This window comes from Anastrepha obliqua, chromosome 2, assembly GCF_027943255.1.
Source record: "Anastrepha obliqua isolate idAnaObli1 chromosome 2, idAnaObli1_1.0, whole genome shotgun sequence".
NCBI classification, from domain to species: domain Eukaryota; kingdom Metazoa; phylum Arthropoda; class Insecta; order Diptera; family Tephritidae; genus Anastrepha; species Anastrepha obliqua.
In genome coordinates, this window is record NC_072893.1 from 22,057,188 (window position 1) to 22,083,275 (window position 26,088).

Consider the following 26,088-nt stretch of genomic DNA (forward strand, 5'->3'; position numbering starts at 1 on the left):
GGAGGAGGAGCTCGGCCAAACACCTAACAGAAGTGTACGCGCCAATTATTTATTTATTTTTTATGCGATGTTAAAGAGAGAATTTGCTACGAAACGGCCCAATTTGAGCAAATAAAACTCATGGATCTCGCACCATGATAACGCACCGTCTCACAAGGCTCATTTTGTGAACACTTTTTTCATCAAAAACTCGACAAATATCATCGAACAACCACCGTATTCGCCGGCTTTAGCGCCCTGTGACTTTTTGCTTTTTCCAAATCTAAAATTGCCACTCCGCGCACGCCGCTTTGAGTCGATAAAGGCCATGAAGAAGAATTCTCTGAAGGAGCTGAAGTAGATCTCTTCAAATGCGTTTGAAAGGTGCTTTGATGACTGGACTAATTGTTGGCATATGGGTATTGCTTCGAATGGAACCTATTTTGAAGGCGACAAAATAAATTTTGATGAGTAAACAACTATTTTACATTTTATGGAACAATTCCCGGCACTTCTTTGGCAAAATGTGTGTATGTAATATATGTTGTATATTACGCATAATAATACAATATTTTCAGTACACAAGTCAAAAAGTTGCAGTTCGTGCGTCGTAACAATGCAATTTTTTTTAATTTTTTTTTAATTCGAACAATTTCATTCAAACGAAATGAAGTTAAAACCTCAACGTTCAAATTATTTGAGAGCAAGCAAGCCGAGAGGAAAAGCACACTGTACACCAATTATTCTTAGCCAGGTTTTATCTATGTACATAAAAGTAGTCATGAGTTGCATAGATTAGAGTTTGTTTTATCGCTACTTAGGCATTAGTTGGTTATTTAATACATAGTTACATAAATATTACCATATATAGAGTAGTATTAGACTAGAATAAAAATGGACCAGAGTTTGGTGCCTTTCAATACTAAACGACATATCAAAGCATAAATTACACACTGACATACACAAATATTCGAACTATAGCATACGAATACTTGAGCAACACATCAATAAATGCGCATACTAATTTGGAAGAAATTCGATTAGTTTGCATTAATTCGTATAAGTACATTGGGTTTTGCCTTTTTTTTATGTTTGGATATGAAATTAGTTGACTTGTGGACTCCGTAATATGTATGTATGTATGTATGTAGGTATGTAGATATATATATATGCACTTTGGGCATCCACTGTGCTTACTTAATTACGCTGACTAATTAAAGATTACGAAAATGTCGAATTGCCAAGTCTACAGGCAAATCAAAATCGTATTTGGTGAGCGCATCAATTGAACGCAACGAGTCACGAAAGCCAGTGCGTGCCACATAGCTGTTGGCGGTGTAGTAAGTGTCTACCAAATCGGTGCAGCTAAATATCAAATTCAACCACTCAACCAACTGATGACAGCTGCAAAGATAGGAAAGATAGAGAAGTTCAATAACATCACAGAAATTTAGTACTCACTTCAGTCCTGCACAAACAAAAGCCTTGAAATGTGCATTGTAGCTGCGTTTGTAGGGGCGATGCATGGCAATTATCATGCCCACCGCACTGAGGAAACCCTGCTTCGCCGTCACCGCTTGCGAGTCCACAATATCCAAATTGAAACTTTGCGAGAGTTTTCGTGCCGGTGTGTTATTAAATTCGTCGCCATTCTTCAAATAGTAATATTCCAAAATGAGTTCCCACGCATGCATCGGTCGACTGCCACCCGTGCCAAAGAATCCACTTGTGCTCTCCTCATCGCAATCGTTGCCCGTGTAATTGGCATTGTAGGTGGAAGAGAAGGCCGCCGAAGAAACAAAGGATGAAGTGCTAGTTGCGTCTCGTGTGCGATAACCCTGCTCGGCGGCAAAAACTGGGGACGGATGGAGGCAGCGCATGAATGGCACAATTAGACTGGAAGTAGCCGATTCGGTTTCCACACGCAGTCCATGTTGTATGAGCCGCAAGAGCGTCATGGAAAAGTTCTTGCGCACCGCTGTCGTCAACTCCTTACTTATCGTTGCAATTGAGTCGCCGCCATTATAACGCGAACCATGCGACTTGCGCCACTGGTTACGCTCCCAAGCGTAACAATCGTAGGTGTCCTCCTCATCCGAATCGGAGGACACGGTGTATGTCTTAAGATCTTTACGATTTGTTGTTGTTGTGGCATGTGGACGCGCACGGGGCGGTTTGGTGACGGTGCCATTGTGAGCGCTCAATGCTAAGGAGGCGCTAACATTGCGATTTGAGTTCTTCAGTGCCCGCTTCATGTTGGCCAACTTTTCACGATCGAAACTGAGTGTAGCTGCCAGTGAAGCTACCTCCTGTATGTCGACTTCGAGCTGGGCGCGCAAATCACTAAACGAAAAATATATGCACAACATTTTTAATAAAATAATTATAATAAAATATTTACTTTAATTAATGGTAAATGTTTTGTATAGCGTTTTTCAATAGGTGCGCTTCAACTTTTTTCCGATAGGGAGGGCGAACGACGCAATATTTTTTATTTTTCGCTTGTCATTTGTAAACTTCATTAGTATACATTTCATCATGGAACGCTACACACTTGAGCAACGCTTGCAAATCATTGAATTTTATTATAAAAATGCGTGTTCTGTTAAGAAAGTTTAAAGTCGAAAAATCATCTTCAGTGATGAAGCTCACTTTTGGCTCAATGGCTTTGTCAACAAGCAAAATATGCGTTACTGGGCAGAAAGCAATCCACACGTGATTCATGAGGCACCGTTGCATCCCGAAAAAATCACTGTTTGGTGCGGTTTACATGCCGGCGGCGTAATTGGCCCATATTTTTTCGTTGACGAGAACGATCGCCACGTTACTGTGAATGGAAATCGATACCGCGACATCATAAACGATTATTTTTGGCTACAATTGAATGGTATGGACTTAGACGACATGTGGTTTCAACAGGACGGGGCCACAAGCCACACAGCACACGCTACAATTGATTTGTTGAAGAGTAAGTTCGATGAGCGCATTATTTCCAGAAATGGACCGGTCGAATGGCCGCCGCGCTCGTGTGATTTGACGACTCTAGACTATTTTCTTTGGGGTTATGTGAAGTCATTGGTCTACAGTAACAAGCCGGCGACGATTTGTGAGCTCAGAGCCAATATTGAACGCGAAATTGCTGGAATATCGGCCGCTTTATGCAAAAGAGTGGCCGAAAATTGGGTTCAACGATTGGACTTCGTAAAACGTGCACGCGATGGTCATGCAAAAGAAATCGAATTTCATACTTAAATGTATATGTTCAAACTCGATAATAAAAAAAAATTAGTTAAAAAAATCAAACCGTTTGTGTTTTATTCAAAAAAGTTCAAAAGTTGAAGCGCTCTTACTGAAAAACGCTTTAATATAAATTGGCCAATTTTGCGGTTACTAGGTAGGTTAGATAGCTCTGAGGCTAGTCACGCTAGCGAGACACTTTTGAAAATTTACTTCAGTTCAAGCGTAGTTCGAATAGAAACGACTCACGGTCTTTACGGTTCAAAATAATGTTTTTTTTTCTAAAACAACAGGGCAAGGAAAAGAAATCTTCACTTAAAGTCATGAAATGGAAGTGTCATACCCTCTCGGAGGATTGCCAGAATGGTAATGGTAATGGTTGTACGTGTTAGGCTAAGGCCTTCTATTGTGCGCCCCTAATTACTTAATCATAATTATTTAGTCTACCGAGGAATCGAACCAGCTTCTTAGGAGGGAGCAATTGTAGGTCTTCCTCCTCTAGTAGGTACCAGCACAGGATTCTGTGTCACCTGTGACCTAATGTCTCACAGTTGGTGATTCAGTGTTTCAAAGAGTCTTTTTCATCACAGCAGAACCTGCATAATCTTGTACTTAAGGGTTTTCCAATAAAAGAGGTTATTTTGAATAACCCGTCATTTCGGTAGATATCACTTTTGAAGATTTTTTGATATTTGACAAGTAAAAACTACGCCCTTAACAAAACTGGAACGATAGACGCTTAAACAACGCATTGAAATTATTAAAATTCACTATAAAAATGGTGAAAATTTGGCAGAGACAGTTCGTAAAACTCGAACATTTTTGAGTCATCGTGAAGCACCTTGTTGGACCGCAATACAGACGTTTCCACGACAGTCGGTTCTACGTTGCCGAAACGACCCGGATTTATATCCGGCCAAGGACTGTCACTCCAGCAGCATTTCCCGTATGTAAGTATGGGGAATGTTTATGCTGCTACAACAACAACAACCGTAATACAGAAATTGGAGAACAAATTCGAGCTGTTGGGACAAGTTAGTGATGTGAGGAATAAAACCCGTGCACGTCGCTCAAGAACAGTCCAAAATATTGCTGTTGTAGCCGAAAGTGTTGAGCCCAGATTCTTTGGAATTAGACATTCCACAAATGTCATTACACCGTATTCCGCATAAAGATTTGGGTCTTAAGGCTTATAAGGTCCAGTTAACACAAGAACTCAAGCCGACCGACCATCAACAACGTCGTGTCTTTGCTGATTGGCTCGTTAAAATGCATGAAAACGATCCGGAATTCCATCGAAAAATCATCTTGAGTGATTAGGCTCATTTCCACTTCGGTCCATGAGGTCCATTGGCTTCATTAGCAAGCAAAATTGTCGGATTTGGGGCTCAGAAAATCCAAGAGTTATTGTTGAAAAGCCTTTCTATCCTCAACGTGTGACTGTTTGGTGCGGTTGATGGTCCGGTGGAGTCATTGGACCTTACATTTCCGAAAATGAAGCTGGAGCAACAGTTACGGTGAATGGATTGCGCTATCGAGAGATGATTTACGATTTTTTACGGCCGGAATTGGATGGTATTCGTCTGGACAACGTTTATTTCCAAAAAGACGGCGCTACGTGCCACACAAGCAACGAAACCATTGATCTTTTACGAGAATAGCACCTCTTATTGGAAAACCCTTTAGATAACCCTATTGTGTTAAAGTGCTTATTACAGGCAAATTGATCTGTAAGTGCTCCACAGAGTAATCTGAGGCCCTTTTTATCTAGGATTAGAGCAGATTTTGCTCTGTTGGCATTGAAGTTCAAAAACATTTGGCCGGTTGTGCCGTTCCAGTGTTCCCTGATTTTGGTTTGGATCCATTTTTTGGTTTCCTGTTTTATATTATTTTTGTTAAAGCCGAAAAATGGGATTGGCCTAATAAATAGTCCTGGTACCCAAATGAGTGAGACCTGATTAGGAGTGGCCAGTTTGTTGAGCGCATTGTTACACTCTATTATTACTTTTGCCTTGAATGTGAAGCTATTCAATGCTTTGAGAACCGATTGGCTGTCCGAAAGTATTTTAATTTTTACTTTCTCAAACCCTTTTTGGATATGATTTCCACCGTTTCCATTATGGCGCAGAGCTCCGCATGGAAAATTGTGGTAGGATTGTCAGCAACCAAAACTTGTAAGGATGTAGAAAGCAGAATATTTAAGGAGAAAGCAGAATAAAAAATACTCGTATCTACTTACCCCCAGTGATTGCCCTTTGATGTTTTCTTCAGCGTATTCTTTTGAAATTGATCAGCTTTGGCGCCAAAATGTGTAGTGGCAAACATTTGCATCAACAAGGAAGCCTTATCCAACAAACTATGCGCCTTACTATTCAAAGTCTCACCATGACTCTGTTGTGCGGCATTTCGACTTGTATTTGGATGCAAAGCATTGAGAGTATCTTCTGTTACGTCCTGCTGTGGCTTCAAATGCAGTTTTCGCACCTTTTCTCCCTTCTTCTTGGCAGCATAACTATTATAGGGTTCATTCAGCTTCTCACTACCATTGAGCGTCTTCATCTTCGAATCCTCCGTGTCGCATTGCAAAAAGGCAATGAAACGTTCAAGATCAGTTATTTGTGTTTTCAATTGTGCCACCAATTGCTCCTTCATTCGCAGTGGGCCTACAAATTCGCCGATGGCATTGTCTACATGATTCTTCAACTCTTCGGGACTCAGCTCGGGCAAATCGCGCTCGTCAACTTGCAAATTCAATTTGTTTTTAAGCTCGTCAATGATTATCTTCTGCTTCTCAAGTAAGATGTGCTGTGGCAAAACCGGCGCTCCCGATTCATACGCCAGCTTTTCTAGTTCACTTAGTTGTGATTTCAGATGTTCAATCAGTTCAAATTGTCGTTGTCGCACCGCCTCATCGTCAGGCTGTGCAAGGGAGGATGAGTCAGGATTCATATCGCCTGCTGAGCCGGGCACTATTGGCTGCAATAAAGAAGAGGCGCCGTTAATGAGATAATTGTTGAAAGAGAGGGAAAGCATCATTCATAAAATCTGGTTATACAATATAACTATTTTGTTCAAGATTCAAAAGTATACTAAGAAAAGAACTAAACTTTAACTCGCAAAAATTTCAGACCAAATAATTTTTAACCATTACAGACGACGAAACTTTGTCGTATTCTAAGCGCTCCTTATATAGAAAGCTTACAATCGGGGCCGAGTAGAGTGGCATATACCCAGAATCTGAAAATATTGAGTTACTGAGGTTAATCGAAACTACAATAATTTTCTACTATTGTATGTCCTGCCATAAGTTCTGTTACAAGTTAGGTCCGTTATAGATATAGAATTATAATACTTCTTTTAATGAAGTTAGTTTTATTTAATCATATAAATATTACAAAACAAAAAATTAATTTTCATTCGAAATAGTCACCATTTGCTTTTCAAGCCTACAAACGATTAGGCCACTGAGTTTGAGACTCTCCATAAAATCTGCGAGGCCTTCGACAGGTCATACCCTCCAATTTTGACCATAAACTGTACTCTGATTCAGTTCTAGACTTCCAGATGGCCAATTTTTTGCGTCTATGAACACAGGAATATTGTTTTTTAGCCACTACTAGATGGTTTTTGCCTTATGGAATCTTGCTGGAAGATCCAACACTCTCCATTGAAGAGGGTACCGCCCAAATACTTCACCACACCTTCTAAGACATCCTCCACACACTTTTGCCCTGGTCTAAACCCTCTTTCCCAGAAATTAAGATGAGATGTAACGCCTTTGCAAGACTTTCCCTACCAAACCATTACGGACGGTGGATGGTGGCCATGCTGAGCCCTAGGAAAAACAGTTTGTGTGCTTCTTTAAAAGTTTTAGCATAGATTTTTCCATCGTTTTGCTTATTAAAAATTTGTTCAACAGTAAACATTTTCTCAACTGTGAAAATAATATTTTCAGGGCCGTTGACCGCGTGCCACCGAAAAAGCTGCTTGCATCTGTCGAGTCTAATTTTCTTCAAGCGTGTTGTCAAAAGATGATCAGTTGAGCGACGGAGTTTCAGGAAGAGATCATCTCTAATTAGTCTTGACATGGATCTGATCAATACATTCGATACCCAGGACATGATTTTCTGCTTTCTAAGAGGATTTCTGCGAATTCTTTCTCGAACGGCCTTTATGGCTGGTTCGAATCACGCGAGGACGATCACTTCTTCTTCTGTAATACAATCACTGCAATGCCATTTCCCTTAGCTTCTCCCCTCACTCCATTGTTAACAAACGAAATTTGCCACGAAATTGAGAAGATAATGCATACGAGCAAAAACAAAAATAACGGAACTTTTTTCTTCGAATTTGTTCTCGCCGTATGAATTGTAAATTTTTTAAGCTGCCAACATGCTAAAGACTCAGTCCCTGACCTGTGCAACAAGTAGAATGACGTGGCCGGAATGGAACAAGGGCCGCACAAACCAACTTTTGAAACTAAACAGAAAAAACATAAGAAATCTTCTCGGGGTCCTAACAGGGCATTGTCTGATTGGCAGGCATGCCAGTAGATTGGGTGCACCCTATAACGACTATTGCAGAAGCTCTAACGACATTGAAGAAGAAGAGACTATAGAACACTTTCTATGGGTGTGCATGGCTCTGGATAGAAGAAGGTTCAAGATTTTAGGAAAAAGTTCCCTGAATAACCTGGCAGAAGTAGCCAATATAAAAATAACAAGCCGTGTTAGATATATTAAAGCCACAGGTTAGTTCAATGAGAACAATGTAGAGTGAGGAGAGCGGACAGCCCTGGTGGTATCACAATGGGCCGACAGCAGGCCACGGTGTGTCAGCCGACAACCACTATACCTATCTACCTACCTACCTACAGAATTAATGGCAAGACGAAGTACTTTTATTTCATCTTTGTGAAAACACCAGAAGCAAATGTTGGATTCGTGACATTTTTCCTTAACAGTTTTCTGGTAAGAAACTGACAAAGAAAATCAGTAAAAAATAGGGAAATTTTTAATTCGAATTACCAGTTTTAGAGCTTTAGACTCTGTTAGCATATAGTTTTTTTGTAGCAACCTAAATCATCTTAAGACCTCAGGTTAGATCAGTATTTCTTAAGAGTATATATATATAATTGGCACATTGATCCTACGTTCTTCAATTTGTGGTGTGCGTCTTGATATCGTTCCATAAATGGTAGGTTCCAGTTTTATAGCCCTTCCGAACAGCTGGTCGATCTATAAGACCTTTTTCAGTTAGACTCTAAAAAGCTCAAGAATTGTAGAAAGAGAATTGTGTAAAGCTTCTTCATATGTAGGATGGTATTGAATCCTGATCACAAGACTATATCAGTTGTCAACAATGGGAGGTAATTGTCAGTTCGTAGGCATCCCGCCTTCCTTACCAACGTAGGAGCTACAAAGGCCTTCCCGGTTCAAATATATGTGTGGCAATAAGGGAATTTCAAATGAATCCCTCCTTGATCAAAGCATTCAAATACGAGAGGCTCGTAGGCTCGAATCTATGACATGAAACAACAAAATTATAGAAAAAGTGTTTTCTAATAGCGGTCGCCCCTCGGCAGGCAATGGCAAACCTTCGAGTGTATTTCTAACATGAAAAGGCTTAAGTCGGCTTAAAACTGTAGGTCCCACCATTTGTGGAACAATATTAAGACGCGCGCCACAAATAAGAGGAGGAGCTCGGCCAAACACCGAACTGAAATGTAAGCGCCAATCATTTATTTATTATTTTAAATCTTCTTGCTCTACACTCTTCACTTTTCTCTCCATACACTTAAACACTACTGAGGTGTATATATGTTGTTGTTGTTTTTAACAGCGTAGTTAGCCCTGTCAGTGTAGGTATATCATCTGTCATCTTCGTCTAGCTCATCTAGGGGTAGGCCCAGGAAACATGCTGTTTCGACAGGTTGGGTCCAGAGGGAGAGGGGGGTTAGATGAGTCTGATTGAGGGGGCATGTGAAGAGGTGGTTAGTGTCGTGCGGGTCTGGATAGGTAGGAGTTTAACCTGCTACAATATCCAGAACGTAATTGTGCCAATGTTACACGAGTCTCACGGGGAAGCTGGAGCTCTTCATCTGCAATGGGTGGTGGTTGGACTCCGATTACGGCATTCACAGGACGGGAGTTCATGAAGGTGGTAACGGTCTCCCGGTGAATGTCGTTTATTGACTGTCTGAATACTGTCCTGTCCAGTAGGTCTCGGTTAGTTTTGTCCTGGAGTTCGTCAGCGTAGTCGAGGAGATGTCTCCTGACGTGCCTGGGAGGCGGCTCGGGCTCAAGCAGGTGTCTGCAGGGGTGAAACCTGCGGTAACACCCCAGCAGGAACTGCTTGCTGAGCAATTTGTTGTGCTCCGCAACTGGGAGCATTTGTGCCTCGTTGTGCAGGTGTTGTATGGGCGACATCAGGAGGCACCCGGTCGCTGTCCGAATGGCGGTATTCTGACATGTCTGCAGCTTTGTCCACTGCGAATCACTAGTACCAGGCGACCAGATAGGCGCAGCATAGTTTAGAACCGGCCGGCCAATTGCCTTAAATGTCGAAAGCAACAGTTCTTTGTCCTTGCCCCAAGTGCTGCCGGCCAGCGATTTGAGGACCTTGTTGCGATTTTGGACCTTAGTGGCAATTGCGGTTGTATGCGCAGAGAAGGAGAGCAAACTGTCGAAGGTTACACCCAAAATTTTGGGGTTATTCACAGTCGGAATTAGTGTGTCATCGACTTTTACCTTAAGGGACAGCTTGACCTCCTTTGTCCAGGTGGTGAAAAGGGTCGCCGTGGACTTGGTGGGGGACGTTCCCATGGCAGCCGGTTCTACGTTACCGGAATGACTCGGGTTTTTCCCGACCAAGGGCTGCCGCCCCAGTACACTAGCCCTGTCTAGTGTACCGTATATCAACTGAGGTGTATATACTTCACTATCAGCTTCAATCAAATTCTCTCTTACAAACATCTTCCTTACCACTTATCAAACTTTAAAACTTATAACTTACTTCCGGTATGCCGCGAAACGCAAATTCCTCCAAATCCTTCAGTAGCTGATCTCGTTCGTGTGAAGGCGCCTCCACAATTTGTCGCACCCTTAATTGAACATGGGCGAAATGCGAAGTCAATGCCATCAGCGAAGTGGTTAACAGCTCCTGTTCCTCTTCCATATTTCTTAAACGTCCCAATTCGTTGGGATCATTACGCAACAACTCCTGCTTGTCCTGACTATCGGAACTCAAAAGTTCTAATTCGGATTCGGGACTAAGCAATTCTGAAGTAGGACTCATTGCATCGTCATAGTTCGCGCCTAGAGGCGACCAACGTTCACTAAGCGGATGAGGGGATGTGTGATCGTAATGCTCCGAGGGCAACAAAGTATCATCACCGAAAATAGCATTCGTTTCCTTGCATGCTTCAAACACATGGTGGTCAGTATTCGCTATATTGGTTCGTGTTGATTCCCCTGTGGTGTTTTCCACCTCTACCTCTGCTTCTTCTTCCTCGTCCTCCCTTTCTAGTTGATTTTGCATACACGCATATGCCGTGGGCTTGTTTGTGTAAGGGGTTGATTGTGCGCTAGTTGGTGAGGGTGTAGATGATGGTGAGGTGGGGGAGATGGGGGTTGTTGCCTCTATCGGAGTCTCAGCTGCATTGCTTACGCTACATTGACTGTTGCAACGACGTTCAAGAAAAATCGTTTCCTCCTCGTCAAGTTGTTGACCTTCGTCCCTGTAATCATCCCCCACATATTTGTGCTTATTTGCTGCTACCTCCACAAGTGACAGGGCACAAACACGGTTGTCTTTGTTGTCTGCAGCAGATTTCGCAAGTACGCTGGAATCCGCATCGAATATTTCTTCCATCTGTTCACTTTGTAAACTATTCATTTTTCACAGATTTCGTACACTTCTCATATACAATACTCGAAGAAAGTTAATAATAATCGCATTTTTCTATTGCAAATATTTTGCCACATTTTAAGCAGAAAGTTTAAGTGCAAAAAAATCAATTTTATTCAATTAGCACAACGATCCCACACAACAAGTTTTCGGAGAACAACTGCGAATGCACTACGAAGGCATATGGTTGAATTCTCTTGCACAGATTACGGTTTATTGTAGTAGAACAACGGAAAAACGGAAATTAGTGCAGTGTTGCTTACTTGAGGGATTTTCAAGGGAATTTGTGAAATTACATCGTGAGGTTAGAAAAGAGAATTCAGTGAAGTTAAAAAAATGTTTCAGTGAAAAAATTTAGAAATTCATCGTAAAAAATAAAATAAATGAATAAAATAGAACAACGGAAATTAGTGCAGTGTTGCTTACTTAAGGGAATTACAAGAGAATTTGGAAAATTAAATCGTGAGGTTAGAAAATAGAATTCGGTGTAGCTTAAAAAATATGTAGCAGTGAAAAGCTTACAAATTTATCTTATTAAATAAAATCATATTCACTTTGATATTTTATTGATGATTCAAAAAATTCAAGGGGGTATTCTAGTGTAGAGGCATGCATTTGAGGTGTTTTTTCGGGTGCTATAAATAAAAAATGAAAAATATTTTTGCCATCCATTTTTTAATAAGATATTTACTAATGTTTTAAAAGTACATAAAAAAAATTAAAAATCTCAAAAAATGAAAAACTCAAAAAGTTATAAGTTGTTGGAGTGGGTGGTTAACAAAAAATGGCGCGCCACACCTGCCACGATTGCAAGCGTTCTATTAATCTGAAACAAAAAAATAAAAAGGATTATTAATCCTGATGAATGTTGCTAACGTACTTACTACAAAAAAGTCAAAAAAAAATGTGTATGGGCTAAATTACGGCTGCCCGAAAAAATGATAAATTTATTTACTACTTTTTGTTACTTTTCGGAACTTTTTTTAAATAGTAAAAATTTTTATTTTGCTTATAATAATAGTAAGTACTATAGATATATATATTGAAAAGGCCCACACCAAATTTCAAGTAAATCGGTTAAGTAGAACCTGAGAAATCATGGTAAACCTTGTGAAAAATATAGTTTCGACAAAAACGCGTTTAAAGTTTTGAGTGCAATTACGCGCTGTGGCGTTCCAGCTGAGCCAGTTTAGAAGTCGTGACACTAAAATAGCTACATATATCTCTGGAAATAATTAAAATTTTAACAAATCCTTTTAAAGGAATATAAAAAAAAAAAAAAAAAGTCTTATCGAGGCTCTATGCTCCCGAGAGGAGTGAACAAGGAAAGAAAAAAAATGGACGAAATAATAGATCAAGTCAAAACGGCTACATCTGGACTCTGTATGACAATCGACGAATTTAAGATAGTTAGTTACGCAGACGACGCAGTTCTTTTGCTAAGAATGAAGACGTCATAATGGGACTTCTCTTAAAATTTGAGCAAGTTGCCGAAAGGAAAGCATGCAAATTTCTGCAGAAAAAAACCAAATGCTTGGTTGTATCCAAAGAAACCGTAAGATGCAAATTGACAGTCAACAAAAAGCCGATAGCGCAGGTTCTTGAATTTACCTATCTCGGATCAAGGTACACCAGCAATAGAGATGTAAGAATAGCAGTAAAGCAAGCGGCAAACGGAAACATACAATAAATTTATAATATAAAATAGCCCATAACATTTATTGTAAATAGGATCAAATCCTAAATAAATGACGAAGAAGAAGGAAAAAAAACCAAATTAATAATTAAAAAAATCAAAAGCAAAACAAAAAAATAAAACAAATACAAAGAATCAATTAAAAAGAGTTGGCGAAAAAAATAAATAAAAAGAGTTAATAACATTTTTTACCACCAGAAAAAAGGACAAAGTTTCCAATATATTAAAATTTATTATTTTATAAAAAAAAATTAAGTTCTCCTAAATAAACAATGAAGAAGAAAACTTTAATTTAATATATAATTTGTTATAAAAAATTTCACAACACATAAACAAATAGCATTGCTGTCTAATATCATTAATATTTATTGGGGTTTTGCTTGTTCTCTTTTATCTCTTGAGAGTTTCAGACCTCAACTCTATCATTTCATCAAAAGCACAGAATAATTTTATTTAATAAATTACTATTAATGAGTTAAAACTAAAAATTGATTGATTAACTTGCTACTTTAAGGCAGAATAAGAATAGATAATTTATGCTTATTTTCGAAATTTACAAAAAAAGTAATTTTTCGAACCGAGTTTATTAAAATTTTTTCGATCGAGTCACATATTTGGACACTATAATCCAAAATCGGTGCGTAATGAACTAAAAATAAGTAATTTTCGTGTACACTTCTGTGAAGTGTTTGGCCGAGCTCATCCTTTTATTTGCGGTGTGCGTCTTGATTTTGTTCCACAATTGAAGGGACGTACAGTTTCAAACCGACTCCGCACGGCAAATGATTTTTATGAGGAGCTTTTTCATGAAACAAATACACTCAGAGGTTTGCCATTCCTACTGATGGACGACCGCTATTAGAAAAACCTGTTTTTGTTATTTGATGTTCATGCACGGCAATTCGAACCGAATGGTAGTTACACACCAATCTATTCAGATATGGCGGTCAGCGTATCCTTTTTAATTTATTTTATTTTTTATTTTTTTTTTTGTTTTATTTTGTTATATTTTATTTTATTTTATTTTATTTTATTTTATTTTATTTTATTTTACTTTATTTTATTTTATTTTACTTTATTTTATTTTATTTCATTTTATTTTATTTCATTTTATTTTATTTTATTTTATTTTATTTTATTTTATTTTATTTTATTTTATTTTATTTTATTTTATTTTATTTTATTTTATTTTATTTTATTTTATTTTATTTTATTTTATTTTATTTTATTTTATTTTATTTTATTTTATTTTATTTTATTTTATTTTATTTCATTTTATTTTATTTTATTTTATTTTATTTCATTTTATTTCATTTTATTTTATTTTATTTGATTTTATTATTATTATTATACTGAACTAACTTTATTTAAAAAAAATGCCCTCCTTTTCCTCATTTCAACAATTTATACCAACTATTCGCACTCAAACAGGCAAACTGTAATATGGCCCTACAGAGGCCACTGTAGTAGATTTGTGTGCAGTCAGCTGACATTAGTACCATATGTTTTTGACGTGTCGCCATTCTAAATTGTTCGTCAGTAGCGGCTGATTTACGATTTTAGTGCGTTTGCGCCAATTGGACTATTTATTTTAATTTCGCAAAATTGTCGCTGTAACAAACGGCGAATTATAAGTGTAAGCTGAAAGAAAGTAACGAAAATGTCCACAAGACGACAAGTGATTGCGATTTATCGCCAACTTTTGCGGGAAGCAGAAAAAATTCCAGCCTACAACTTCAGGTTTGCACTCTTTACCTAACCAAATTGTGAAATGCTTGTTGCAGCAACTGAATACATTTTAATAATCCATATTTACACATTGTAGAATGTTTGCTGGACGCAAAATACGGGATACATTCAGGGAGAATAAAAGCATAAGCGATTTCGCGGTCATCGATCATAAGCTAGTGGAAGCAAAACAGAATTTGGAGCTTATACGGCGACAGGTTAGAATTCGTGTGTTTTTGTTGATTGCTATTATTAGTTGATTTGCGTTCGACACCGATGGGTTGCTGATGAGTTGCTGAAGAGTTATTAAGAAGAATTTCCTCTTTGCGAGTGCTAACGGCATAGTTGTAGATGTAGTAGATATGAAAGTGGTAGAAAAAGCACCGCAATGAGTGAGTTAACTAAAGCAACAACTGCATTTAGAAATACTTCAACTAAGAAATGTAGACATGCGTTTGAAATGTTGATCTGAATCAAGCGGGAAACATGAATGATATTGAGGCAGAACTTCCTATCCATTGTTACAGCTGATGTATTGAGGTGTCTAGCTGATCAGTGTTGTAGTTGCACTGTAGTTTTTTTTAACGTTCATGTACTTAATTTAAAAAAGTAAATCACTAAAACTCAAAAATTAAGAAAAACAATTTTCTAATAGTGATCGCCCCTCGGCAGGCAATGGCAAACCTCCGAGTGTATTTCTGCCATGAAAAAGCTCATCATAAAAATATCTGCCGTTCGGAGTCGGCTTGCAACTGTAGGTCCCTCCATTTGTGGAACAACATTAAGACGCACACCATAAATACGAGGAGGAGCTCGGCCAAACACCCAAAAAGAGTGTACCCGCCAATTATATATATATATATAAATCACGAGCAAGGTATGAGTTTCTAGGCCTATACATTCATGTATGAAAATTTTTGAAAAATATGAAATAATTATTATTATCATTTATATACAAAATCACTCTAACTTAATTAGCACACTGGCTACTAGGGCCTTCGCTGAATAAAAAAAAAACATCGTCCATAGTATAGGGTTTTCCAAACAGAGGTGTTATTTTGATATTCAAAGAAAAATGCTATTTTTTAATATAAATGATCGGATGTTTATTTCATTATAAAGAGGAAGGTATACCGTTAATAGCGGAAAATAACATCAGACAAATGACCATCACGATCACGCTTACAGCGTTTCCACGACAGTCGGTTCTACGTTACCGAAACGGCCCGGATTTATATCCGGCCAAGGACTGTCACTCCAGCAGCATTCCCCGTATGTAGGTAGGGGGAATGTGTATGCTGCTACAACAACAACCACGCTTACAGCACAATATCCTTTTCATGAAATTTTCCATAACCGAATTGCAAAGTGGCTGCCCTATGTCCTGGATAGCCTCACGAATTCCATCTTTGAGGTCTTGAATCGACCCTGGACTGTTGGCGTAGACCTTCACTTTTACGTGGCCCTACAAAAAAAAGTCACAAGGTGTTAAATCACAAGATCTCGGTGGCCAATTGTGATCACTCCTGCGAGATCAATGGTTTCGTTGCTTGTGGGACACGTAGCGCCGTCTTGTTGAGAATAAACGTTGTCCAGCTCAATACCATCCAATTCCGGCGATAAAAAAAATCGTTAATCATCTCTCGATAGCGCAAACCATTCACCAATAACACCTGTTATTGGAAAACCCTTTATATGGAAAACTACATAGACGCAACACACAAACATTCATATGAACTCAAGTACTCCTATTTTGCTGTTATACGACCTTATCAAATCTATCTATCTTTTGCAGGTAATCATTGGCCACTTATACTCCGCTGAAAAACTTGTAATCGAACAGCCCAAAAAAGCATTACGCCGCTCGAAATAAAATGAAAAGCCCGACATATTGTTGCACCTTGTTATATCTGCTACTATGATAATTACTTTGTTTATATCGCACTGGCTGCATTTAGGTTAGTAGGTTAAAAATTTGAAACTTCTGAAAAACAAAACATGAAATAAAAACACATTTAAACGTTAAGTGTTTATAAGCTTTGATTCCAACTTGATTCGTTTTTTTTTTTTTTTTTTTTTTTATTTACACCGTTTTTAAATATTGACATATTTATTATAAAATTAATTTCTAATTAGCTTCTAAGGAAAAAGTGGAATGACATTTGGAACATTAGCCGCGACGTGTCGTGAAATGTGTATTCCAATTACGCCAGGTATGTGCTTGCCGATACATTGCCACCTGTTCCGGTCCAGTTGGTGTGCACGAATTTGCCCTCTGCACCTAACAACTCGTAGGTGTGTGCACCGAAGTAATCACGTTGAGCTTGCAATAAGTTCGCGGGCAGCTTCTCAGTGCGATAGCCATCGTAGAAGGAGAGTGCGGTCGAGAGAGCTGGCACAGGGATACCCCATAGAAAGGCATTGGCCACAACTTGACGCCAAGAGTTCTGGCCCACTTCAATTGCCTTCTTGAAAAAGTCGTCCAATAATAAATTCGAAAGCTGTGGATTGCGAGTGTAGGCGTCCTTGATGTTGCCCAAAAAGACACTGCAAAGGAAAAAACAATAAAATAATAAGTTAAAAGTCAACAAGCAAATATATGAGCGACACAAGAGAGAGAGCGCGCGCTCCTCAACTAGGTTACACACCTGCGAATGATGCAACCGCCGCGCCACATCAAAGCAATGCCGCCATAATTCAAGTTCCAATTGTTGTCCTTGGCAGCTTCACGCATCAGCATGAAACCTTGTGCATACGACACGATTTTCGCGCAGTACAACGCATGCTTAATGTGATTCAAAAACACGGGTAGATTCTCAACCTTAGCCTGCACGCCTGGGCCCGACAATTGCTTGCTGGCCGCTACACGTTCATCCTTTAAGGCAGAGAGACAACGCGAGAACACCGCCTCACCAATTAGCGTTACAGGTACACCATATTGCAGCGCCGCAATTGCTGTCCATTTTCCGGTACCCTTCTGCCCAGCCGTGTCACGTATCCGCTCCAGCAAGTAGCCTTTGTCATCTTTGAAATTGAGAATATCACGTGTGATTTCCGTAAGGAACGAGTCCAACTCTTCACTATTCCATTTTTCGAATTCAGCAGCCATTTGCGATTGGGTCAGACCAAGCGCTTTCATGATTTGATAAGCTTCGCAAATCAATTGCATATCACCATATTCGATGCCATTGTGCACCATTTTCACAAAGTGTCCAGCACCGCCTTCGCCTACCCACTCGCAACATGGTTCGTTGTCTGCCTTCGCGCAGATGGCCTGGAAAATGGGTTGTATGAGTGGCCAAGCTTCCGGATGGCCACCGGGCATGAGGGATGGTCCATGACGTGCACCTTCTTCGCCGCCGCTCACGCCAGAACCGACGTACAATATTTTTTTGGCACGCAATTCATCACAACGGCGTGCGGTGTCCTGGTACTCGGAGTTGCCACCATCGATGATCACATCGCCGGGCGAAAGGAGTGGCAGCAATTGCTTGATGAAATCGTCCACCGCGCTACCGGCTGTTGGAAATGAAAAGCAAAATCGAAATCAGTAAAAGATAAGTTGTTGAAGGGTTTTATGTAGATATGAATGCACGAAATGGAGTCATGACAGATAACCGTGAAAAGAATATACTAGCTTCTCGACAGCCTAATGAAAAAAAAAACAAATAGTACAAACAAAAAATGATTTTGCAAAAAAAAAAAAAATAAATAAGAAAGAATTTAGTAAAAGGAAGCGAAGCTCATCGTTTAAAATGTGCTGCAGTCGTAAGATATTTTCTCCCGTATATTTGCAACTTTTGTGACTCCTTTCGAGCGAGATGGTTAACATTAAAATATATTTTAGGTTAGTTTAGGTAAATTTGGCTGATCTGAATAGCCCTCACAGAGACCACAAGGGTCCAAAATGTTACCAGTATTGTTGGAGTCATCTTAAACACAGTTCGTGATACTTTTCTTGGCGATTGAAATACGAGGGCGGTTCAATAAGTACGCGTGCTTGATGACAAAGCGCGTTCCTGAGGAAAATTAGTGATAGCATCGTGCGCTGGCATCTATCAAACGACGGCTAAACAAATTTCAAACTGATTGATAGGTTAGTTTGGATTTGGAAGAGCTATTCATGCTATATACATGTTTCGTGATTTTCGCTAAGATGGAAACAGAGCAGCAGTTCGGTAATTCGCTTTTTGTTGTTGGATGGGAAAAGATGCGAGGAAATAAAAGCAAAGTTGGATGCTATCTATGCGGACTCTTCGCCATCTATAACCACAGTTAGACATTGGATCAACCAGTTTAAACGTGCGCGAACATCCGTTTTTGATACGGAGCGACCAGGACGCCCGGCAGACGTGGTTACCGAGGAAATCATTCAAAAAGTCCACCACATGATTCTCGTTGATCGACGAACGAAAGTGCGCGGAGTAACAGAGGTCATAGGCGTGTCGGCCGGAACGGCAAATAATATTTTACATGATAAGTTGGCGATGAAAAAATTCTCAGTTCGATGGGTGCTGCGATTGCTCACGGTGGACAACAAGCGGATGCGGCTATTAACTTCGAAACAGTGTTTTGAGCAATTTAAGCGAGATCCGAAGGAATTTTTTGCATCGAGTTGTCACCGGTGAGGAAACCTGGATTCATCGTTTACACACGCGAAACTAAGCAACAATCAAAACAATGGTTTTCTCCCGATGAATTTGCTCCAAAGAAGGTGAAGATAGACCCATCGGCCGGAAAGGCCATGGCGATGATTTTTTGGGGTGCGAACGGCGTCATCCTCATGGGTTTTTGAGAAAAATGAAGAACGATCATTGAACAAAATCACAGTGAGTTATTGGGCCGCTTTCACAAAAAATTGAAGGAGGCACTGCCGCATTTGGCGTAAAAGAAGGTTCTGTTTCACCCCGATAACACACCAGCACATTCATCCGGAGTTGTTGCCGCCAAACTGCGTGAATTGTATTATGAATTGCTGTCGCACCCCCTCGTATTCGCCCGATCTGGCTCCCTGCGACTTTTTCTTGTTCCCTAACATGAAGAAATGGCTCGCGGGAAAAAAATTTAGTTCAAACGAGGGAGTCATCGCCGAGGGAGAGGCATATTTTAGAGAGTTCGACAAATCCTATTTTTTGGAGAGATTAAAAAAATGGCCGAAGCGTTGAGAGAAGTGTATCTTTCTAAAAGAGGACTATGTTGAAAAAAAAAATATTTTTGAAAAAATTATGTCTTCATTCCTAACACGGGTACTTATTGAACCTGCTTGTATATTCCAATATTTAAAGATTTTAACAGGATTTGTATAAGTCACCTTGCAATGCTCTGATTGTTATTCTAAATTAATTGGCTCTAGTCATCCCATCCATTGGATGCTGAAACTCTGTGACGCTCGCACATAATAGAAATGTTTGCTTCCATTTCGAGCAATACAAATGGTTGGGTCTGTTCCCGATTGTAGATAGCAATTTGACGGAGATGAAATAGCAATCTCTATGCTCCCCTGGCAGTCTACAAGAATGCCGTAAAGTTGTTAGCAGAGTAAAAAGTGTGTCTTCTCGTCACCAATACACCTATTTTGTAATTTTCCGATCATTACAATGATTCCAAAGTGATAGCCAAATTAGAATCAAATTATCTGTGCTGCTTTACGTTCTTTTCTAAAACTGCGTTGGACTGTCGTCTGATCTCCATAGGAGCTGGTTAATCAGCTGGGTCCCATAATAATAAATATATTTAGCGCTTACACACTTGTTGGGTGTTGAGCTCCTCATCCTGTCGTTCCACAAGTGGTCCTAGGATATAGGGACCCCAAAAAAGATTTATTCGTCCCGAAAAAACAGCATTTGCGGGAAGTAAAGTAAAGAAAAGTGCAGCTGAAACGTATCGTACATTGATCAATATTTACGGTAATGACGCTCCAACAAATACAACTTGTAAAGAAAGGTTTCGACGCTTCCAAAGTGGCAAGTTCGACGTGAGTAATAAAGATCGCGAAGGGGCACCGAAAAAATTCGAAATGGAAGACACTCAACTATAACAATTATTGGATGAAGACGCATGTCGAACCCTTGATGATGTGTCTAAAGAGTTGGATGTTGAGAGATCAGCCGGCGATAAACGTTTGCACGTGATGGGAATTGTCCAGAAAGCAGGTAACTGGGTGTCACATCAATTGAAGGAGAGGGATATCGGGAGACGTTTGGTGACGTGTCAGACGCTTCTTGAACGGCAGAAAAGAAAAGGTTTTCTGCATCGCATCGTCACTGGTGATACAAAATGTCGAGCATCTAAAATGTTGGAGCCTGCAAAGTGAACCAGGTTCATGGTTATGTTGGGCATTTGGTGGGATCAGAAGGGTATCATCTATTATGAACTCCATAAACCATCTGAAACTATCACTAGTGATCGTTACCGACTGTAGCTAATGCGTTTTAATCAAGCTCTCAAAGAAAAAGCGGCCGGAATGGGACGGTAGACAAGACAAACTGATTTTGCTGCATGACAACACCAGGCCACACGTTGTTAAATCGATCTAGAATATTTAGAGGGGCTGAATTGGGAAATGAAAAATCGTGCCCCACCCGCCGTACTCCCCAGAAATTTCCCCATCGGATTACCATCTGTTCCGATCAATGCAGTCAGCCCTTATTGGAGAGCAATTCACTTCTTATGAGAGCATCGCAAACTGGCTCAATGAATGGATCAAGCCAAAAAAACTCGAATTTTTCCTCAGAGAAGTCCGTATGCTACCTAAAAGATGGAGTAAAGTTATAGCTTCCAATGGCACATACTTCACATATGTATAATAATATTATGAATTATTTAATTGTATAAAGAAAGACGGAAACTTATTCCCATACTCAATAGAAGAAGCTGCATGAACGATGAAGAGGAAGAAACGACCTTCACCTCTTCTTCAACTGTCTCGTACTACGTGAAATCACGTTTTGGATCTGGTTTTCTAATTTATTGGGGAAAATACAAACATACATCCATACATATTACATAACTACATACAAACAGTGTATACTTTTTATTTAAACTATTACTCAGAGATTACAAAATGGCCTTGTACTTAAACACCAAGTGAAACGAAATTTTGAAATGGTTTTGATAGCAACGCAGCGATTAAACATACAACTTATGCGTGACTGACTATCTGCTACTTTCATGAATTTACAGTATTGAGCGAAATCTAAGCAACATTTTCTGCCGGCTCCTAGGCTTCTAAAATGTGTATGTATGTATGTAAGAGATCTTCGTAGCGTAACATCTGTTCATGAGGCAAATAATTTGTAACAATAACAATAACAACTGTTATAAATTATCAAGTGTGGCTGTTCATGTATCCAAAAAAATTGCAAAGTAGGGGAAAGTGAGAGAGCAAATGGCATTTCATTTTGAGGAGAAGTTGCAAGTTTTTACTGGATAAATTTGTACTTGTAAGAATTTGCAAGTGAGAAAAACAACTGATCGCAAAGTAAAATTAAACAGGAATTGCAATTTGCGAATTGAGTCAAATTTCTAAATTTAAATAAAAATTGTAATTAAAATCGAGAATGTAAGTAAATATGTTTTAGATACGAGTACAATTTATAAAGCTTATTTGAGGTCATATGTGAAATAGAAATTCAACAATGATATAGAGGCATGTACATATATATGTACTTCTGAGCTACAGCCTCCAGTCACCGTTGCTGCAGTTTCCGAAATACAAATCGAAGGCATTGAAGGTATCTTTTATGTTTTATGCTTCTTCTTCTTGGCTATTAATTAATTTGGCAATATACATGTACTCCTCCGTTGGGCACCGAGGTCTGGCTAGACTGGCTTTTTCGACTTTGAACGTGAATTTAACATATTTCTATCATAGCTAATGGCTTGAACTTCTAGGTGGCTTCCTAAAATTTAATTTTCTATCGATTTATGGATATAAGCTTTTGAAAAGAATCCTCGAACAGGACGAAAAAAGGCCAAACCCGGGTGCTCAACTCAAGGTTTTAAAAAAAGTAGTTCAACGGAGGGATTTACGTACATGCGAACATAGACGGAAGCAAGGAAAATATGAAGAAAGCTGTGATTGGCACAACAATGCAATTGCTAATGAAATGTTCTGACAAAATAAAATCTTGTGACGCTAAGCTTGTTATTTTGCCTTTTATTTGCTTAATTTTTTTTTTTTTAATTTAATACGAGGTAGTTTAGATTAGGTTATACTGGCTGGTCGAAGCCACGCAAAGACCATTTTGGTTTATAGCGGTACCAGATCAAAGTCTTTTTTTTTGTTTTAGCGAAAATATGCATCACTCAAGATACGTGGTAGCTCCTAATACGAGGTAGTTCAACTGAAAAAATGTTTACTTTTTGTAATTTTTCCCGCCAAAAATTTAATCAGCTGTTCGTAAAACTTGCAATTTTTTACTGGTTTTACGTTCATGTACTTTTTTTCATATTTTTCTCGAATTAATTAATTTACTGGGTAATTTTTACATGAACAGACCTATATATATTTAAGGTCAAAACACGTATATTCATACAAGTAAATTAAATTTAGAATTTAATTCAAAATTCAAGCTCTGTTCTTTTTTTTTTTTTTAATTTTCGCCTCGACCTGCAGTTCGCGTAAAGATTCACTTGAAGTTCATAGTAGATACTCAAAACTGTCCCGAAGTAACCTTTTTAGTTCATTGAATAATCGGAAATCACACGGAGCTAAATCCGGTGAATTGGCGTTGGTTCAGAAACTATATGGGCCGAAGTTTTCGCCAATGGCTATCGAGGGTAATACGCAGATAATAATGGCAGTACTGTCAACCGAAAAAAAAAAACATTTTTACCGAGCGATTTATCAGCGAAGCTTAAATTGGAAAGCAAATATGCAATTTAGTCACAGTACTACATACAAGTCTATGTATACCCCAGATTGGCACAAGTTACTGAACTTTACTTATGACCATTTTTGTTCCTATTTATTTCTTAGAACCATTCAAATAAGTGGATTAAAAACAGGACACAATATAGAATTTTTTTTAAATTAATTTATTAATTTTCTCCTTTTAGTTACAGGAGAAAAAGTCTAACTAGAAAGAAAATCAGAACTATCGTAGTTATACTGGCAGGCCACAATTTGTTAGCGGCATAAGCAAACAACTATGACTGCAGATTTTGCAATGAACTCGAAGAGAGGGAAACTCTAGAATACTGCCTATGTTCGTGCCCTGCATTAGCTAGAACACGAATGAAAGGTTTAGAAGCTCTACAATATGATAAGTTAAAATGTCTCTCGGAGTTTGAGCTTCAGGGCTTACTTAGATTCGCAAAGAACGCAGGTTTATTACAAGAAGTCTACTACAAAGAAACGTAACGTGAAGCTCCATCTGGTACCACTAAGCTCCAATGGGTCTATGTGATGGCTTTCAACCTAATCTAACCTAACCTATGCACATTAACGTAAACGTAGATAATTTCTTCGTCCCAAGAAGCGCGCAAAATTTAATTTGATTATTAAAAATTTCTTGAAAAAAAAAAACATGTGTCAACACCATTAAATATTAATCAACAACTAACTACCTTTACCCATTTACCCTACTTATTTATATTTCATAGCTATTTTGCTCTTATTTTCTTTTCACAAACATTAATAGTTCAAATTTTTTGGCGATGTGTCTCAAACAAAACTAAATGCTGCAATGTACCAATCAGCTGTTGTTGCTTACACTCGTACACTGTCATATACATATATGTATGTATGTATGTATGTGAATATGGAAATTAACCATTTGTGTATATGTATGTGTCGTCACCGCACATTACATTCACTTGACCGTAACAGCATGCTCCTTATTCGTGACGCAACGATGACGTCGCATTTGGTGCCGATCAAGGCAATCGGTAAAGCCACTCAATGCATAGTAAAAGTAAAGTGCGTTCAAAATCAGCAAAACGATAATGCAAACAGTGAGTACACATGTGTGTACATGTGTATGTCTGTACACATTTGTTGTATGTTAATGTTCGCACTCCAGGCGACCGAAGTGATTACCGGTTCGTGTATACACTTGAACTCACATCTATACATATATATATCGACAAATGTGCATGGGTGTGTGTATGTGTGTGTATGCGAACGACTTTGACAGTGACATTGTCATTCTGGACTTACCCTTGACTAAAAGCATGACTTTGCGTGGCACCTTCAATTTGCTCACCATATCCTGTAATGATGTTGCACCAATCACATTTGTACCCTTGGCCTCGTTCTGCAGAAATTGGTTGACCTACACCGGCGTGAATGTGAAAGCAAAGTCAAATATTCAAAGGTTCATACTTTTACTACGATCGATCGGTCGGTCGATCGATCGATTGATAGCTCGATAGCTCACTCACCTTCTCGACGGTGCGATTGTAGGCGCATACTACAAATCCATTATCATTCATATTCAAAATTAGATTCTGACCCATTACGGCCAAGCCAATCAATGCAATATCTGCTTTCCTGTAATGTCATTTGAACAATAATTATTGAGCAGCCAAATAAACATGTATGTATGTGTGTATGTGTGTATATAAAATGTAGCGTTAAGGGTTAAAAGTGATTTTATGGAAAATACAAAGGGTCATTATAATTTTTTACAAAATGTTAAAAAGTGCATGGCGCTGCAGAGCACTAATCGCACAACAAGTAAACTGTTTACATATTTATATATAATGTGTATGTATATGTGTATGTGTATGGCGTGAGGCTCTCAGCGTGGTGCTAACCATGTACTCGTAGGTATACATTTATGTGCATATGTATGTATGTATGTAAAACTAACGACTAGTTGTGCCATGTATTTACTTACGCTGACATGATTTTTTCGTTGTTCTTGTTTCTGCTTATTGCTTATTGCTTTTACAGTATTTGTAAGTACTATACGTTCGGCTTCTTTTGCCCTGCTCTCCACTTGTGACGATCACTACACCTTTTTCCACACAGTTTAATCACCGCTTTCACTGGCTTAGCACTAAAGTTTCCACTGCTTTTTCTCTCGTTTATGTACCGTACTTGTTGGCAATCGCGCGATTACTGAACGTTGAAATGTGTTGAAAAGCCGTATTAGTGTGGCGACTGGCTGATTGTTTCACAACAGCCGGTAGAAGTAGTGTATGCCAGAAAGGAAGCCAAAAGTGGGGCCGATAACGTGGAGCTTTATATTGGGGTTGAGCTTTGACGTGCGGTTAAGCTTTTTTGGCGCGAATGCATTCATGTAAATGCACATACGTACATGCATATATATGTAAGTGAACGAGATTTCATTATTTCACAGAAGGGCATCGGGTTGCTATACTTATAAATATGTACATATGTACATACAATAAATTTAAATTTAAAATTTGTTAGAATTCGTTAGCGTTTATTTGTGTAAATTAATGCCCATTTGTTTTGGACATTATGCGAAGCTTTCCAACAACAAAATAATGTATGCATGTATGTTCATTAGGATGGTCCAAAAAAAATGTTTTTCTCAATGCTACCACTTAAATTTGTTCTATGACAA

At 38.8% G+C, this 26,088-nt stretch overlaps 3 protein-coding genes across 3 annotated transcripts; 1 reads left to right on the top strand and 2 right to left on the bottom strand.

Moving 5' to 3' along the window:
- Positions 1-765: 765 nt before the first annotated feature.
- LOC129238973 (RUN domain-containing protein 1) lies at positions 766-11,371 on the bottom strand. Its single transcript, XM_054874224.1, has 4 exons — positions 10,231-11,371; positions 5,456-6,192; positions 1,441-2,322; positions 766-1,383 (listed from the first exon to the last, which is right to left on the bottom strand). The coding sequence occupies exons 1-4, from the start codon at positions 11,110-11,112 to the stop codon at positions 1,194-1,196; spliced, it is 2,691 nt and encodes an 896-aa protein (XP_054730199.1). The 5' UTR covers positions 11,113-11,371; the 3' UTR covers positions 766-1,193.
- Positions 11,372-14,338: 2,967 nt separating this feature from the next.
- LOC129236839 (protein bcn92) lies at positions 14,339-16,574 on the top strand. Its single transcript, XM_054871093.1, has 3 exons — positions 14,339-14,560; positions 14,646-14,766; positions 16,344-16,574. The coding sequence occupies exons 1-3, from the start codon at positions 14,481-14,483 to the stop codon at positions 16,419-16,421; spliced, it is 279 nt and encodes a 92-aa protein (XP_054727068.1). The 5' UTR covers positions 14,339-14,480; the 3' UTR covers positions 16,422-16,574.
- Positions 16,575-16,605: 31 nt separating this feature from the next.
- LOC129236838 (6-phosphogluconate dehydrogenase, decarboxylating) lies at positions 16,606-25,638 on the bottom strand. The gene is made up of 5 exons (XM_054871092.1): positions 25,393-25,638; positions 24,935-25,043; positions 24,711-24,825; positions 17,197-18,067; positions 16,606-17,095 (listed from the first exon to the last, which is right to left on the bottom strand). The coding sequence occupies exons 1-5, from the start codon at positions 25,398-25,400 to the stop codon at positions 16,753-16,755; spliced, it is 1,446 nt and encodes a 481-aa protein (XP_054727067.1). The 5' UTR covers positions 25,401-25,638; the 3' UTR covers positions 16,606-16,752.
- Positions 25,639-26,088: the final 450 nt, after the last annotated feature.